The sequence below is a fragment of the Pristis pectinata genome, chromosome 8 (genome assembly GCF_009764475.1).
Source record: "Pristis pectinata isolate sPriPec2 chromosome 8, sPriPec2.1.pri, whole genome shotgun sequence".
Taxonomy (NCBI): domain Eukaryota; kingdom Metazoa; phylum Chordata; class Chondrichthyes; order Rhinopristiformes; family Pristidae; genus Pristis; species Pristis pectinata.
Genome location: NC_067412.1, coordinates 34,928,207 through 34,946,175, shown reverse-complemented (window position 1 = coordinate 34,946,175; position 17,969 = coordinate 34,928,207). Strand labels below are relative to the sequence as shown.

The window sequence follows — 17,969 nt, the reverse complement described above, 5'->3', positions numbered from 1 at the left end:
GTCAAGAAGGCTGTTTTGTCCTAGATGGCGTCTGGCTTTTTGAATGTTATTACAGTTGCACTCTTTGAGGCAATTGGTGAGTATTCTGACTTGTGTCATGTAGACGGTGGAAAGGCTTTGGGGAAGTATATCACCCATTTCAGGAAACACAACCTTTGACATCTTCTCCCATTTATTGAACTTATGTAGCTGGTTCTGATAAATGTATGTTTAATGGGTGACCCCTAGACTGTTGACGATGGGGAACTCAATAATGGCAGTACCACTGAAGATCGAGGAGCATTGCTTAATTGTCTAGTGCTTGTGTGGTGCAAGGTATTATGCCTGAATGTTGTACCTGTCATGCTTCATACATACATACACAGATTGCTTCATTTTCTCACAAAATGAGAATAGAAATGATCAAAGGTGGTCCTGCAGTGTTGCACTGGGACTGAAGGATTGGTCTCTAACACGTACATCCTTTCTGCCATTTATGATTCCAGGTAGTGCAGAGTTTTCCTTCTAATCCTCGTTGTGTTCGGCGCAGACATCATGGGCTGAAGGGCCTGTTCCTGTGTTGTACTGTTCTACGTTCCCATTGATATCAACTTTACCAATGCTACTTGATGCCACACCTAATTAAAAAGCTGCCTTGATGTGTAGAGTAGTTACTGTCACTTCATGTTCAGAATTTAGTTTTTTGTTCATGTTTGAAGTAAGACTGTAGTGAGGTATGGTGCTGGATATTCCTGGCATAACCCAGATTGAGCAGACTGTTGGTAATAAAGTGCTTGTCAGCAAGTTGATAACAGAAAGTGCATCCTTCAAACTGTCAGGGGAAGCAAGGAGTTCCTTCCAGATTCATCCAAAATCAGCAGAGTTTGATGCCTGCTGACTCCCAGGTTGCCTCCTCCTGGAAGGCAGTTGGCTCGGCACACAACAGAGATGTTAGGAGCCATGTTGAACCTGGGATAAGATCTTCCCTGTACAACCTAACTTCCAGGTCTCACACCATGAATTCTCCATAAAGGTCTACCGATTTTCCAGTCTCTTATGTGCGTATGAACTGACAGGTAGGGAAGCAGCTTAAGAAAGATAGTAATTTTGTTGCTTTCTTTTGGTATTGAAGATTTCCAATTTACTGAACTTTCTGGTAACAGCATTTAGTGAACAATCACTAGAGAAAATCAAGCTATCAGAACCTTAAGCCTTCAAAAATGTTTTTTTTTGTAATAGGATAATATTTTGCACATCTTATAGACTAATATCATAACCTTTTTAAACAACATGGCCTACAAGTTGTTGAGACAGCAATGTATGATTGATGAAACTGGAAGCCCTGGCACATGGTTCCAGTCAGCTCCTGGTACTCCTATCACTTGCTCATAACAAATGCCTCATCCTCAATAAAGAACCAGAAATCTCACAGAATTACAAAGCAGATAGAGCAAAGCACTTTATTCATTTACAACCCATTTTAATCTAGTTTTTCTGTGAAACATAAATTTCCTAAGAAATTCATCTCCTAGTTTAACTTTAAAAAGCCAGCAGCTATGTAATAAAGTTCTGGAGAGTAACTGCATGGTTACCTTACCTGGGATACATATAGTGTTTTCTGTCCTTTCAAGATAGACATGGCCTCTTCATGGGGGTCTGTCTTCCTGGTGAATATCTTACCACGTTCCTTTCTGACAAGAGGGAAACACAAGTGTTCAACTTTATTCAAACACTAAGCTTACCACAATCTACACATATGTTTCACATTTCCTTCTGCAAAACCACAGATCCATTTTGGAATGTAGACAATTCTGGGGTATGGTATTTTGATCAATTAACCCATATACAATTCGTTCCATTGTATCAAATCCTAATAAACCAAACCTGGTTTATTTTGTCCTCTATCTCAAAGGTGGCATAGTGGGGCAGCTAGTAGAGCTGCTGCCTCACAGCTCCAGCGATCCAGGTAAGACCCTGACCTCTGGTGCTGTCTGCGTGGTGTTTGCATGTTCTCCCTGTGAATGTGTGGGTTTCCTCTGGGTGCTCTGGTTTCCTCCCACATTCCAAAGACATGTCAGTTGATAGGTTAATTGGCCTTTGTATATTGCCCCTAGTTTGTAGGTGAGTGGTAGAATCTGGGGGGAATTGATGAGTATGTGGGGAGAACAAAATTACGTGGGATTACTGTAAGATTAGTATAAATGGGTGGTTGATGGTTGGCATGGAACTGATGGTCTGAAGAAACATGTTAGGGTTTAGAGTCATAGAGACATATATCGGTTTCTGTGATATATGTCTCTATGACTCTAAACCCTAACATGTGTCTTTCATGGTACAGAGTTCCAGTGAATCAAATCTCTTTCCAAACTCTCTTACCCTTATAAGCTCTGTCAACTGAACTATGGTGGAAACACCTGTTCTTTGTTAGAATTCTTCTTAATAATATGGATGACAGTGCAAACCCATATCCTTGTACTGTGACACAGACCAGCAACCAAGGCTTTGGGCCATAATAGGCCTGCACTTGGAGGGCTGTAGGCAGCCACTGCTACTGGTTAGTTGGCAAATGCCATCAATGAATGGTGCCATGAGGTCCATGTTTGGGAAAGTATACTTATTCAGCTTTACCTGATTAGCCCAGCTTGCTTGCGAGTTGCTGGCTGCTCATATTGCTTTATGATGTCCTTGATGTTGTGAGTTGGCTCTGGAAAGTGCTCTGAATTCAATGTTGTGTGACGAACAGGGCCTTGTGTTACAACATTGAGTTTTGGTGTTTGGGAAGCTCCTGAATTATTGAGAAAGAATTAATGTAACAAATGTGTGTGGTATTCCTGGTAAAACATTTTCAACAACAAGAATGCTACGGCTTAACAAGGCAATGAATTGTGGTAGTATAATCTTATGTTTATGAATCAGTATTTATGGATTCCCTCCCTAGAGGGGAATAGACTATGAAACAGGTTTGAATTAGATCCGTTTTGTTTGCTCTTTCTAATGGTCTTATATAGAGACCAAAGCTTAGAAACAATTCTAGTTCACTATGGTGAGGAATTAGTGCATGACACATGAAGGGAACTGATTCTAGAAAGAAACAAACTGGATTCTAAGGAATATAACATTTTCCAATTTGGACTCCCATGCCCTGAAAAATGCGGTGTAGAAATTCACTCTTAGTTGATTACACTAAATGCATATTGATCAGCCTATGTGTTCCACTTCTGAAATTCAGTTCCACTGATTTTATTGGAACCATATTTCAGAAAAGGAATAAAGTATCTCACATGTAGTGCTACATTGTGACTTTAGCTGGGGATGAATTTCTACCCCACAATACTATTGGGTTGTCAAGGGAGCAACACCAGTGGATGAGGCAGCAATTGGAATGGAACATACTGTAATTATTGCAGGTTCTCACCTGTTTGATCCTGTCCTGGAGTTTCCTTAGATTAAAAGAGGTTAGACGGTCTGAGCTGCAGTGGTCAGAAGGGCAGGAGCCTGAAGGGAAAGGGTCAGTGGGCAGATGTCACTCAGGGAGATTCCTGCATTTGCTGCTAACACAATTCATGAAAGCTGTAAGGTGTTGGAAGGTGCTGGTTTCCTTGCTATCAACTGCTGGCTCTAAGGAAACTATTTATCTATGCAAAGCACAGATTCTCCCTTAACTAAACTGCCTGACAAGATCACTGTCACCACGATTGGCAGGTGCCCAGATGATATTTCCCAATGAGTCTAAAACAAGGGAACAGTCTCAAAATAAGGTATCGGTCATTAAAATAAGGAGAAATTCCTTTGAGTGATGAATCTTTGAAATTTTCTACCTTTGAGAGCTATGGAGACAGTCATTGACTGAAATTAAAGCAGACACTGATAGATTTCTGCATATTGCATGAAAGTAATCAAGGTTTTATGGAGATAGGGCAGAGGAGGTAGATCAGGAATAATCTTGTTGAATGGTAGAGTAGATTCCAGAGGCTGATCTTATTTCACGTTTTCATGCTCCACCTCACACTGTCACCTTCCCTGGTGCTCCCATTGGGCCCCAACCCATGCCACCCATCAGTCACTCTATCTTGCTTCCAGCTCACAGCACACCATCACAATGCCCAAGTTCATAGTCCCATCCATTTGTTCCCCACTGCCTCTGCTGGACTCTAGTTTGGCCCCAGCTCTTCTCCTATTGGCCCCAGCTTTTGTCCCAGTTTGTGGATTCACCTCAACTTCAATGCACCCACTGAGACCCAGCTGACACCATGCTCAGTCATGCCCCAGTCTCTCCACTCAACCCACTACCATGACTCAGCACAAAGCCATAAACTCTGCCATGTTCCAGCTCATTGCTTCTCCACCACCATGCCTGTGCTGGCATAGTAAACTTCCTTCTCTAATGGCCGAGCATAGGTTTTCCTACAGAGCCAGTGCTCAACATTGCAATTCACCAGCTTTATGTACCTCGCACTGTACTGGGGGCTCCAGACTCCAATGTTCAGAGCTTTGGCGGATACGGTGGATTATTGTTTCATTTATCAGCCTTTGGCAGGATGGAACTAACAAGAAGATCTTCCCTTCCACTATTCTTTTAGCATTCCAAAGAAATGTTCCTACCACAACCCATTGGAACACTCTGTCATCATTGACACCTCCTTGCCTTCCCACAGAACCTTCTAAGCAACTATAGGAGACACAACAACTGCCTTTTATCTTGTACTGTATCACTGGCGATATCTTGTACTGTATCACCAGGGTCCCCAATATCTCACATGATTTATTTGTACTTTTTTCAGTTTAGACTTTATTAGCTACTTAAAGATGTGGTCTCCACATTGAGAAAAGCAAATGCAGATTGAGTGACTTTTGCAGAACACCTTTGTTAAGTTTGCAAAATTCAGACCTGAGCTTCTGGTTGCCTGTCACCTTATTTCTTTGTCCCACTCCCATTCCCAGTTGGCCATCTCTATCTTTAACTTCTTGCATTATTTTTCTGCATGATCATTAAAACTTTACAGCCTCACCCATCCATCCATCTGGATTACAGCTTTCTATTTGTTGTGGGAACTGTCACTTTTCTATCCAAGGCACATATTTCTGTCTTAAGTACAGCAATTTAACTATCGTGCTTAACACTTATTATTTACATCAGATACAGGTACCTAATCCCATGCTGCTCTACTTCATAATTAAGCAAATTAAAATCTTGATTAAAAGTAAGCACTTTTGTTTATGTGCTGAGGGAGACTTACTGGGCGTGTTGACAGCTGGCTTTCCTTTGGCAGCATGTTGGGAGACCACTGGCTGGACTAAATCTTTGTTGGCAGCATTTGTCTGTAACACATTTGGAGTTAATAATATTCCAACTGCAACATAAGTCTTATCTGGAGTGCACTTGCACCCCTCCGTCAGAATTGTGGGCTTGAGTCTCATCTCAGATGTTGAAACCATAAAACCAAGTCAATACTACTGTGCGGTATTAAGGGACGCTACACTGTTGGAGGACAATAATGAAGGAATGTCACACTGTTGGAGTGTAGTACTAAGAGAATTCTAGACTACTGCATGGTCAAAACTGAGACAGCATTGCACTGTTGGAGGTGCAGTATTGCGGGATTTCCGCACTGTAGGAGGGGCAGAACTGAGTATGAGCTGCACTGAAGGAATGTTGCACCATCAGAGCTTTACTGCGGTGGGTCAGACATGGTACTATGAGATCAAGTGTAATCTTTCAGATTTGATGTCTTGATGCCCCATTTGTCCTCTCTGATGGGTGTAAGAGATCTCATTCTTGTTTTCAAGAAAAGGTGTTTTTCCCAATGTAACAAGCCAATATTTATACCACAACCCTTAGACAAGATTACCTAGTCATTATCACTTTGATGTTTGTGGATTGTTGCTCTGTATACATTGTCTGCCACATTTCCTACAACACTGACTGTAGTTAAGAAATGCTTTGTTGACTGTAAAGTAAAATGAGGGGCTGTGAGACAGTGAAAAACTCTGCATAAATATACCTTTTTTTCCTTTTTTTGACTCATAAGAGGATTCACCACATACCTGATTGGTCTTGAAGACATGGGATCCCCTATCCTTATACTCTCTTAGACCTCTTGCATGGTCTTATGCCCTCTGTTACATGTTCCTGCATCTTCTTACACACTTCTTTTCTCCCCAACGCCATCTCACACCCCCCTAGGACTCTTGCATCCTCCTGCTTCTCACTTCCATCTTTTTACATGTTCTAACACTCTCTCCTGCACTTTCATACATACTTTTATGTTTTCTTGCACCTTCTTACATAATCTGGAGCCAGACAAGTATTTACCTTACTTATCTTAAAGGGACCTCCATGAGTCAGGTTCTCAGTGAATCATGATTTGCTAAGACAGATCCCCTTTTGGTCAGGCAGCAAACTTCCCAGGAACTGTGAAAGCTTGGTTCAGCAGGTGTGGTTTACAGAGGTCACGAGCCAAACATTGGCGAGTGAAAACCATTAAAGTGGCATCCAGGCATAATGGAGGCTGTTTGTGCTACAGCATACAGTATATTGGGGGTCCTCCCTGCCTTAATGCAGTTGACACATGGGAGGTTCAGGAATGAGAATCTTGGACTTCATGCAACTCAGATGAAATTTCCAATTGGCTTTTACTTTACATTGAAATTGGATTGTTAGCAAACAAAAACATCCAATTTCTAGGGAAAGGTACCAAACTATGGAAAACCGTTCTAGACTAAAATATTTATAGTTCTTGTCTCAACAAGAACATAAATGTGTTGTACATTCAGAATTCAATGAACATTCATATGTTGGTCTGCTAACTGTGAGAAGGCATTGACTAGCAAGCAGATACAATGAAAACAATATAATACATAGGAGGTGAGATTATAAGCAAGAAGACATTTGGAAGACATTGAAACCTACCACAAATTTTACAGAAGGTTTTAGTTCAGATCTCCCAGTGATACCTCTGTACTTTTGACTCACTATTGGTTTTCTCAGAGTAAAAATGTGAATGTGTGAAATATCCCATTCTGAAGCTCATCAATTAGTTAGACCCAAGAAGCAGCATTCACTTGCACATATCAATTTTGTGCATGAAATCGGTGCACTTACCTGAAGAGAGAGGCTCATTTTTTGGTTGTTGTTAGAGGCTTTCATGGCAGTGCTGTGGTTATGGTTCAGCATGGCGTCTGGGGAGCTGGCACTTGTCACTTGCTGTTGGAGAGCCATGGCCTGCATGGTCATTTGCTGGGCCTGTTGGTCAATCGAAGATATAATAGAAACTTTTGTAATCCTAAAGTCAGCATTTGGATAGGACTGAAAAAAACTTTTGTTTTGATATCAATGCCAAGTACAGACCAGATCAGGTATTAGCTTATTTCAATTGCAGCACTCTTTCCTTTGAATCAGAACACAAGGTGTTCATTTTCATGAACACCTCTCTTGTATTGTGGTTAAGTGGAAATTCTTTGTTATGAGCCCACTCTGCAAGTGTCAAAGGACAGTGTTGCAGCAAGAACCAGGCAGCAATCAACAGCAGCAATTCTGGACACTTTTCATCAGGATCACATGGACCAAGATTATCTCGTGCAATATTCAAATAGTTAATGGCCAGTTTCACAATGGATTGGCCATTTAATTACTAACCATTAGAAATGCTGGGCTCCTCTAGTTTTAAATTGCTCAAAGTTATCGACTATTAAGATGATTAAATTATAACCCACCAGAAGGTAAGCTTGCTGGTTTATGAATTCTTGCTGCTGGGCATTTATTTGAGAAGGATCATAGCCTGAAAAACAAAATTAAAGGATCACAGGGTTAATTAAATTCCAAGCAAGCAATTTTTCCTTTTATTTAGACATTAAATCATTTTACATTTCCTTGCCTTTCCTTTATCTCTAGGTATCCCTTGCAGAAATCTGGGATAGTTAATAGGTCAGCGAGTGGGAATTGGACTGGATTCTGTTATCAGCAAAAAACTCTGTGTCGAGTGCTTGCTTTTGCATTTGGGCATTTTGGCTAGAAATAGAACTGGAATAGAGTAGTTCCCTCTAATGCAGTAAGAACTTCCTCAGGAAAGAGCTCCTTGCTCCTTGAGCAAGCAAATTCACCGATGTTACAAACCAGTCAGAGAAAGGTACCACTGTGAGAGCTGGTATTACTTATGCTGCAAATATCATTGCTTCACCTTGATTCTGAAAAAAAAAACACATTAACAAAATTTTTGGCAGAAAGCATCACACAAATAACAGATACTAACCCAGCTGGGCTCCAGTCCTCTTGGCAAGTCCCTGATGGCTCAGCTGAGTTCCGTCTCCATTGTCAGGTCCTACTTTTCCGCCTCCCTTCATTCTGTTTGACACTAAGGAAGTTCGCTCCAAGTCCAAGAATGGAAAGAAGGAACAAAGTACTCTAAATCAAAACCTGCTGTATGAATAAATCCCACCACTGAACTCATCAGAGAAGTAAAAATTTGATAAATGCTATTCTTCTAACCCAACAATTTAACTAACATTGTAACAATCCTCAATTTAAATCTGCTAACGAAAGAAAACGCACAATTCACCTATCTCCACAGTTCAATAAAATCTCATCAGTCTATGAAGTACAACACCATAATCATCTCCACAGTTTAACAAATCCTCAAGATTTAATTAATTCCTAGTAACTAATGATATCTGCAAAAGTATTTGTTGTATATCTCCATACTTTTACATTTGAATTTTTAGGTGCTTCATTTGTTTAGTCATCTAGGAGTGTTCAGATTGAAAGGATATTCTACAGTGTTTTGGCATTATCCCTGTCAATGTTCTTGTGGGTTTTCCCAGAGTATTCCAATCTCCTCTCACATCTTAAAAAAGTGCTGGTTGATAGGTTATTAGGCTACTGTAAATGTAGCTGGGTGGCAGTAAAATGGGGGGAGGGGAAGTTTGAAGGGAATGTGAGAGAGAATAGATTACAGGGAAAATAGTGAGGGAATGTGACTGATGGGAATGCTCTGGGAGCCTGTAGAGATTCAATGGGTGAATGACCTCCATTAATTCATAAGAGAGTATGAGAAACATAGTGGCATAAGCCCCACACCTTCCAATCACTGGGACTAATTTGAAAACCTACAAGATTACTGATCCAGCTCAAGTATTGTCGGAAAACTGTGCAACCCAAACATCATCCAGCGTACAAGGGTAACTTGAAAGCACACAGGAGTGTACCACCACTATGCTCCACATTACTGGGGTAATACAAACACCCTTCAAAATACTGGGGTCACAGAAATACCCTCCAGAACACTGGGGTAACACACCCTTCAGAATACTGGGATATCCCAAATGTCTTGCAGAACACAGTGGTGACACATAAACTTCAAGAACATTTGAGTATACAAAAGTATGGGGCAGTTTGGGAATAATTTTGGATTGCTGATGTGAAGGCCCTAGACAAACATATTGCTGTCCTCTGTTGAGGAATTGTCTAGACCTTTGCTGTCCTCGCAACACCAGTTTTTCTTTGTAAGTTTCTATCCTTTGAGAATCTGTATCTCCTCCAATTCTTATTTTTAAAAAGATAACAAAGTTGACTTTGCTGGAAGTCCATTTCCAACTTCTTTGGGATAAAATTCCTTTTAAGCTTTAATCTCATAAGATTTTTAATACTGTATCACAATCACATCACAACTTAGTCATCAATTCTGCAAACTATCTTCATACCCATTATCAAAGCATTATTACTTCTTAGAAGAAGCATCTAACCTGACTGAAGTGTCTCCTGTTAGAACATGCCTGACTTTCCTTACCCCATTTTCATAAGATAAAACAGGATCAAACAGGCTATCAAGATAGCGATCGAGTCCTTTTTGAGACCGACGTTCATTGAAGGCATCAGAATCTATAAAAGACAGGAAGACAAAATAATTCAAGAACAGCTGCTTCAAGAACAATAATAACAGACACAATAATTGCTATGAGCAATAACCATGATGAGCAGTAATTACCAAATCAACATGAGCAGCAATCACTAGGATAATAATCCCCGTGAGCATCATTCACCTTAGCAAAGATAACCACGAGTAACAATCACAATAAAAATTGTCACAAGCAATAACATTCAGTTTTAGGATTTAGAGAGTAAATTTCACACCTTTAAGTAACTCTTACTCAAATAACTCACACAGAGCAATCTCACCTCGCCGAATGGATCCTGTGAGACATCTGTCCGAGTCTGGCACAAAGATGGGTGCCTGGGTGACAGGGGGCGAAGGAATATCTTCATCCGAGTCAAAATCATGGCCAAAAACACTAACCAGGAATAAAGACTTGTTAACGAACGTGCATCTACAACTTTTATCCTGTCCCAGCAGCAAACAGACAGCCTGCCTTCCTGGTGGGGCACAGAGATGCAAAAGCACCATGGAACTTTTAAGCAATTACTCAGAAAATTTCCTGTTTCCCTTTAGAGACTACCTACCACTATTTATATATTCCATAATGGACACAGTAACAGTATTAGTGTTGAGACTGTGTGGAAAATTGAAGGCGCCACAGAAGACTTGCTATGTCAGAAATCAGTAAGACACAATACATCCCAATATAAAAGCTCCCTAATTCTGCTGCTTTTAAAATTAACGTGGAACATGCGTTATCTTGTATGTACATCACAGCATTAAGGAACTTAAACTCCTCCCATAAACCTGGAGAAAGACAGCAAATGCCCAACAAATACCCACACGTTTTGACTCTTCCGACTTCTTGTCTTTCCCTCAGAAGAAATCATAAAGAAGGATTTTTGCCTTGGAAAATCTGTCAGGAGCTCCAGGTCAGACACTAAGTCCATTACGTAGTCATGACCTCCAAGCTCAGTCCATTCATCTTTATCCTTCCTTGCCACTGTCCAACCTCGCCAACCTTCTGTAATATCCCTGCAATGAAAACACTGCATTATTTCTGTGCATCTAAATGTGCCCTTGCTGTATATGTATGGGTTTGTCATTATGTATTTGAATATGTCTGCCTGTGTGGGACTGTGTTTCCTCTTGTACGTATGTGCTTGTTTATCTCTGTTTATGTTCACATTTCTGTTTTTGCGTACATCTGCGTATGATTGTGTTTCTGTGGGTTTCAGTACCTAGGTTTGTCATTCTGTATCTGTCTTTGTGCGTATTTGTGTTTGTGCTTTTGTGTGTTTTTCTGTGTATATTTTTGTCTATTTTAGTTTGTATACATGTGTTATGTGTTTATTTCCATGTGTTTTTAGTAATTCCATGTGTGTGTGTTTACCTTCCTGGCTGTGGGCCTGTGCTTCTGCATGTTAGTGTTTTTCTGAGAGTTTGTGCTTATTTCTGCATGTGTGTTAATATGGTGTTTCTGTTGTGTATGCCTGTGTGTGTGCATGATGCACATGTGTGTATTTTGTTTGCCTCTGTCCGTATTTTGTCGATTTTTTTCTGTATGTTTTGTGATTGCATACTTCTTTGAGTATGTTTCTATATGTAAATGTTTCTGTATGTGTGCTCTTTACTGTGTGTTTCTTTTTTTTTCAGTTTTTTGGGATTTGGACATTGCTAGCAAGGTAAGGTTTTTTTTTGGTGTCCTTAATTACTCTGGGGAAAGAAGTGATGAGCTGCCTTCTAGTGAAGGTATTTCTATAGTGCAGTTACACAGAATTCCATAGCTTGGTGTATCCAGTGCACTCAATCATTTCTTGCTAAAACTTGAAATGAATTGAATTGTTGAAGAAAGTTCTGAGGTTCTGCAACATCTTGTCAGAAATGGCAATAGACAGCTAAAGAGAGAGGGTGGCTCAAGAACATTCTACCCTTAACAATGGCAGATTCCAGAGAGTGTGTTAAAGCCTTCCTCAAAGTGAATTCAAAACTTTGGCTCTACAAGAATTTTGTAGTGGTTCCTCAAGCCAATACCACTATGGACAGATGCATCCGCATCAGTTAGAGAGGTGAAGTTGAGGTCAAGTACGTTTCCCTTTCATTTAGGTTTACTCAACCTCTGCCATAGATTCACTCTGGCTTCTGCGATGGTGGAGATCTTTGGAAGAAGCCAAGATGGATTATCCACTCAGCACTTCTGAATGAAAACAGAAGTGTTTGGCACTCACACACTGGACTCTGTCATTGTTAAAGATAGGGATGTTCTGAGACCTACCTCCTCCCTTTAACTGTTCAACTGTCCATTGCTATTTATGACGAGACATTGCAGAGCCACAGAACTTTCATCTTATCTGCAGGCTGGGGGATTCGCTAACCTTTGTCCATTGCGAGCTGCCTTGCTATTTAAAATGCATTTTAAATGTCCTGTGTTGCAGTTTGCCAGATTGGCACCTCATCTTTAAGCCTGCCTGGTGTTGCACCCAGCAAGCCTTTCCATACTTCTTCAATCTTAAGCTGCAGGATTTGTTGTGAGTCTATTCCATTTAGCATGATGATAGTGCCACCCAACACAATGAAGGATGTTATAGTCATAGAGTCATACAGCATGGAAACAGGCTCTTTGGCCCAAATGGTCCATGCCGACTATGATGTCCATCTAAGCTAGTCCCATTTGCCTGCGTTTGGCCCATATCCCTCTAAACCTTTCCTATGCATGTACTTGTTCTAGTGTCTTTTAAATGTTGTTAATGTACCTGCCTCAACCACTTCCTCTGGAGCTCCATCCATATACTGACCACCTTCTGGGTGAAAAAGTTGTCCCTCAGGTACCTATTAAATCTCTTCCCTTTCACCTTAAACCTATGCCCTCTGGTTCTTGATTTCCCAACCCTGGCAAAAAGACTGTGTGTATTCACCCTGTCTATACCCCTCAAGATCTTATACACCCCTATTAGGTCACCCCTCAATCTCCTACATTCCAAGGAATGAAGTCCTAGTCTGCCCAACTTCTCCCTATAACTCAGGCCCTCAATTCTGGCTGCTATATTCTTCAGGACTCAGTAAACTTAGTCCTTGATGGTGCAATGGAAAATTCTAGGTAATGCCCAATGAATGGCCCCCATCTGAGTGTACTCTGTGTCCTTACACTCAGGGCTTCTTCCAATTGATGCTACATGTGAGGATCACTGATTCATCAGCTGAGGGAGCAGTAGGTGGTAATAGGCAGAAGATTTCCTAATACCATGAGACTTTATTTGGTCTAAAGTTAATATTGAGGAGTCCTAAAGGCCACTGCTTCCTGCCTTCCTGAATGTATAATTTACCACTGTGCTGCCACCTCTGTCCCTAACATTTCCAGTGACTAAGGTGGAAGAGTCTGTGAGCTCAGCAATGACATAATTTCGTAATTACAATTATATCAGACTGTTGCTAGACTAATTTGTGAAAGAATGTTCCCGATTTACACACCAGACCCAGATATTTTATAAACAGACACAAGAGGCTGCAGATGCTAAATCTGGAGCAAAAACAAACTGCTGTAAGAACTCAGTGGGTCAAGCAGCATCTGTGGAGAAGGGATGGTTGATGTTTCAGATCCTAATCCAGGGTCTTGTTGCTGCTTGACCTGCTTAGTTCTTCCAGCAGTTTGGTTTTTGTTACAAAAAGAGGTTTTTTACAAAATTAGCTGGGACAGAGTGACTTTGTCATGTCTGAATCAGGTGCTTTAATGCGAGATGGTCTGTTCAAAACTATCCTACTTGTGTTTTGATACATCTGAATGACCTGCTAGTCATTTCAGTTAAGAATCCACATTTCTGTGTTCTGGAGTCATATATAGGTTACAAAGGTAAGGAAGCAGATTTCCTCTGTGAAGAATATTAATTATTTAATTACATAAACTTAATTGCCCTAACTGCTGCCTTGGATTTGAAGTCATATTTCTGGATAGTTAGGCCAAACTTCTGGATTACTAGTTTAGTAACTTGACCATTACACCACCAGGTTGATTGAGCAAGGGTTAGGTCATTAATCAATGGGAAAATTAGGAACTCATGGGTCAGGTTTGGTCATCAAATTGGGGAAAGAGGTAGTACGCAATCAGCAACTTGGCAGAGCTGGACGTATGATCAGATTGAGGGTGTAGGGGTCATGACGTGAGGAGATTGAGCAAAGAAAACCAGAAGAACTGTCAAAAGAGGATCTACCTAAAGTAAGTTTCTCATACTTGATGGCTTGGAACCTATTCAGATAGGTTCCATGCAGAAGGAGGCCCTGCATGAGGTATGAAAGCATGTTTCGGTGCTCTTAAACCACATCATCGTAGGTAATACATACATGGATTAAAATTATGGAAGTGTGGGTAGCACATTGCTGGATTTCTCTGCATATAATCAGGCGTCTCCATTGATTTGTGCAGTAATGGAGGATCTAGAAGGAAAATTACAAACTTTGCAATCTATGCATTAAATCCCTGAGCTTTTTGTGAGCTGGTATCATTTCACAGAAATTCAAATACATGGCGCACATAAACCTTGTGTTGCAGAAGTAATTTCTAGGCTATGAAGTCCTATAAGAGCAAATCTTCATCATCGGCACCCAAGCTGAAACCTCTACTTCCTTTGCTGATTCTGAGATTACCTGTGCCGCAGGAGATCTTGTCCCAGTTCCTCTCCTGTTGTCCAGGAATTCACTGGGCACAGAAAGTTCTTGCCTGCAAGCAATATATAGGGAGATACTGAATTTGCTGTCAATTTGTTTACAACTTATATACATCATTTAGGTTTGATAAAATTTCAGAATGATAAGGTACTTGATGTAGTGCATAGAATCAAAGAAATTCCACTTCAAGCAGTCAGTGATTGAAAATTTCATTATAAATTCATCAGCAATACATCAGAGAGGTTATCAAGCAATGTTTTTATGCAAGGGATTATCAAGATTTGGGAGAATAATTTCTTGTGTAGTGCCTGGCAAGATTAATGAGAACTTGATGCAACTCGTACAAGAAGAACTGAATGTGCAGAAAGTGGCTCAAATGAGTATTCTTTTGAGAAAAGAAAACTGAGATTAAACTAGGGATATTAAATGACATGGGGAATGAGGGGATTGCAGGATTAGACTGTTGTAGAGATTAAACTGTAAAGATTAAACTAGACAGGGTGCATATTAAAAATGGGCAGTGATGGAAGGGTGAGATTAGACTGGGTTAGTTATTAAAAGGAATGGACAGGGAAGAGTTTGAAGTATGATTTGATAGGTTGAAATATTAAAGCAAATGGGAAGTTAACATATTGGGTGGAATACTAAAGGCCATATTGGTTGGGATAACATAGGGAGTGAGGGGGAACTTGGAATTGGTGTAAATGGGATATTGAATGAAGTATTGCAGATATTGGAAATCCAAAACAAAAACAGAAAATATTGCCTCATTCCCAGCGCGGTCTGCCTTTGGCCTCCTACACTGTTGCAGCATTGCCTAATATAAGCATGAGAAACAGAATCTCATCTTCCTCCTAGGTTCATTGTTCCCTTGGGATGCAATATTGAATTCAAGAATTTCAGGTAACCAGCTATTTTTTCCCCATGAATGTTGCTGGATATTTCAGTTAAAATCTGTTCCTTTATTTATTTTCTCATCTGTCAACTGCCAATATATTAATGATAATCTGAAAATTTTGTTCTATACCCAATCACAGACATTTCCTCTGTTCTCTCTATTCCTCCTCCATTCTGCAACTTGAAACGTACTTGTTTTCTCAGCTTTCCAGTTCTGCTGAAGGATCACTGACCTGAAACTTTCTCCCCTACCCTCCAACCCCTGATGCTGCCTGACCTGCTGGGATAGTAATATAGTGTTTGAATGAGAGTCAAGGTTGGGATTTACTGTAAGGAATATTAAAGGATTCAGGGAATAAAGAAAAGAGTGGGACTCGAATGGTTATATTATTAAATGGATGGGCAGCAAGGTGCATAGTTTAGTCCTGGCAGGATATTAAATGATGTGGGAGCCATAGAGTGGTGGGATTAGACTGGTCAGACAGTAAAAGGTAAAGGGAGTGAGGAGCGAGGAGACTTAGATTGAGTAGAACTTCAATGGTGAGTAAGGAGTGGATAGTATTAACTAAGTAGGATACTTTAAGGTGTTAGAGGATGTGAATTGAGTGTGATTCGACTGCATGGGATATTAAAGGCTATAAAGAGTGGAAAAAGGATGGGATATTAAAAGGTATATGTAGTGAGGGAAAAACTGGGAGTAGACAATAACATATTGAAGGTTGAGGGAAGTGGGTGTTGCCTATGGGATTAGATTGGATGGAATTTTAAGGAACATCGGGAATGAAGGGAGATAGTGTCTAGGATGATTGGATTATTACAGGGAATAGGAGGTTGGATAGTAAAAGTTCTGTGTTGTAAGAGAAGAGTAGGGTTGAACTTAGTGTTCCCTCTTTTATGTTGCTGTGTGAGTAGAATTTGACACTATAAAGCGAATCTATCCAATCTGGAGAATCTTTGCTCACCATCAAAGCAGGATACCTCTAATGCAATGTTAGCTTTCCTCTTGTTGCCAGTCCACTCCAAAAGGCATGGTGGATAGCCTCTGGCTCCTTCAGGGCCATACTTGGCCTTATGCATTGCCTGTAGTAACTTGTGCTGACATACAGACTTAAATCCATTGTAACCATGATCTGACACAAACCTGTTGCATAAAAGCAGAAAGAGAAGGATGTAAATCATGCATTTTTATCTTTAACATGTTTCAGATGCTGCCTTTCCAGTCTAGAGCAACTGTGGCAGTGGGTGTCTCCAGGCCTTGCATCATTCCTGTTTATGCCAGAGGAAGATCTCCAGTCTCTGCAGATCCTGATAGCACAGCACTTATCCACGATCTGGGGAAGGGGAGCAGCAGAATTGGGAAGGGGAGGCAATGGGAGATGAGGTAGTGCAGTGCTTGGCAGGAAAAGGGCATGAAAGTGATCAGTGTGGCTGGAAGAGATCAGTGTAAGGGGACAATGGGCTGGAGGGAGGGTCAGAAGGGAGGAGAGTGGGGTTGACAAGAGGCTCTTGAACACATAGTAAAATGACTTCTTAAAGTTGCCATAAATTGAAATAAAGCAGCAACAGCTTTCAACCCACCCTTGGTTCTTGATATTGTCTCCATGAATATTGCAGCAATGAAAGCTCAACCCAATTCATGGGAGTTCCAGGTACTTCTGCACGAAAATCATTGCTGATGTTGAATGTTTCGACTTAGAGCCACCAATATAATAATATTCACTTGGAAAATATTTCAAATAATACAGTAGTTAATAAAGTGATCCCCTATGCTCTTCATTAAGAGTTGGAAAGATCTGCACACAGTCCACTTTCCCAAACAGATGGTGTATCTATCGGTACAGGGCAGGATTAGACTTGCCTTGACAACTAGGTTAACAAGTTTGCCCACACTTGAAGGCAAAGTGCAAATGAAATCAAACTAAGAAAGGGGTTCTGGTGAGCTGCCAGGATAGAATTATTTAAAAAAAAACATTTGACAGATTTGGTCAGCCTTTCATGGTTTCACACCTAATTCCACATGCCTGGCTCAGCTTGAACTGATCTACCTCACAGAATACTCACTTCAGAAGATACTTGTCCATTTTAGGTGAGGGAGCGAAACAACTGAGACATGTAGCCAATAAGAGCCAGCCTCTCTCTGCATTCTTATCATTGATGTTTCTCCACACTTGATTGGCTATTTGAGCGAGGATTTCATTGCGTAGATTGGAGTTGGCCAACCCTATTTGGGTTATGTAATTACCAAAGAGGGTTTCTTGAGCTCCATTCAGATGGGGGTCCCCCATGAATCGTAGTATCTGAAAGAAGAACACTATCATCATCCTGTCCTGAACAAGATGTAAATCTGCAAAGAGCAGAAACTGTAAGGTATCTCAATTACTGGAATTCTCCCATTTTCGTCTCCTTTCTTCTACCCTCAGCTTTCCTCTCCACACAATCAAATCTCATCCCTTCTTTGGCTCCTTTCCACCCACCTTTCCCTCTTCTCTTCTGCCTTTTCCTCTCCTTAACCCACAACTCTCACTTACTTTGTCCTTCCTCTGCACCACAGTTCAGTGAATATTG

At 40.7% G+C, this 17,969-nt stretch overlaps 1 protein-coding gene across 1 annotated transcript in view; it reads right to left on the bottom strand.

The window, feature by feature from the left end:
* Positions 1 to 17,969, bottom strand: part of myo15aa (myosin XVAa) — a 135,800-nt gene that overhangs the window by 67,889 nt on the left and 49,942 nt on the right. Inside the window, 12 exon segments of the mRNA XM_052021366.1 lie at positions 1,577 to 1,670; positions 2,608 to 2,764; positions 5,217 to 5,298; positions 7,082 to 7,222; positions 7,693 to 7,757; positions 8,229 to 8,354; positions 9,764 to 9,853; positions 10,151 to 10,263; positions 10,692 to 10,883; positions 14,487 to 14,559; positions 16,367 to 16,545; positions 17,466 to 17,701. Of these exon segments, the coding sequence (XP_051877326.1) occupies positions 1,577 to 1,670; positions 2,608 to 2,764; positions 5,217 to 5,298; positions 7,082 to 7,222; positions 7,693 to 7,757; positions 8,229 to 8,354; positions 9,764 to 9,853; positions 10,151 to 10,263; positions 10,692 to 10,883; positions 14,487 to 14,559; positions 16,367 to 16,545; positions 17,466 to 17,701 (1,548 nt within the window).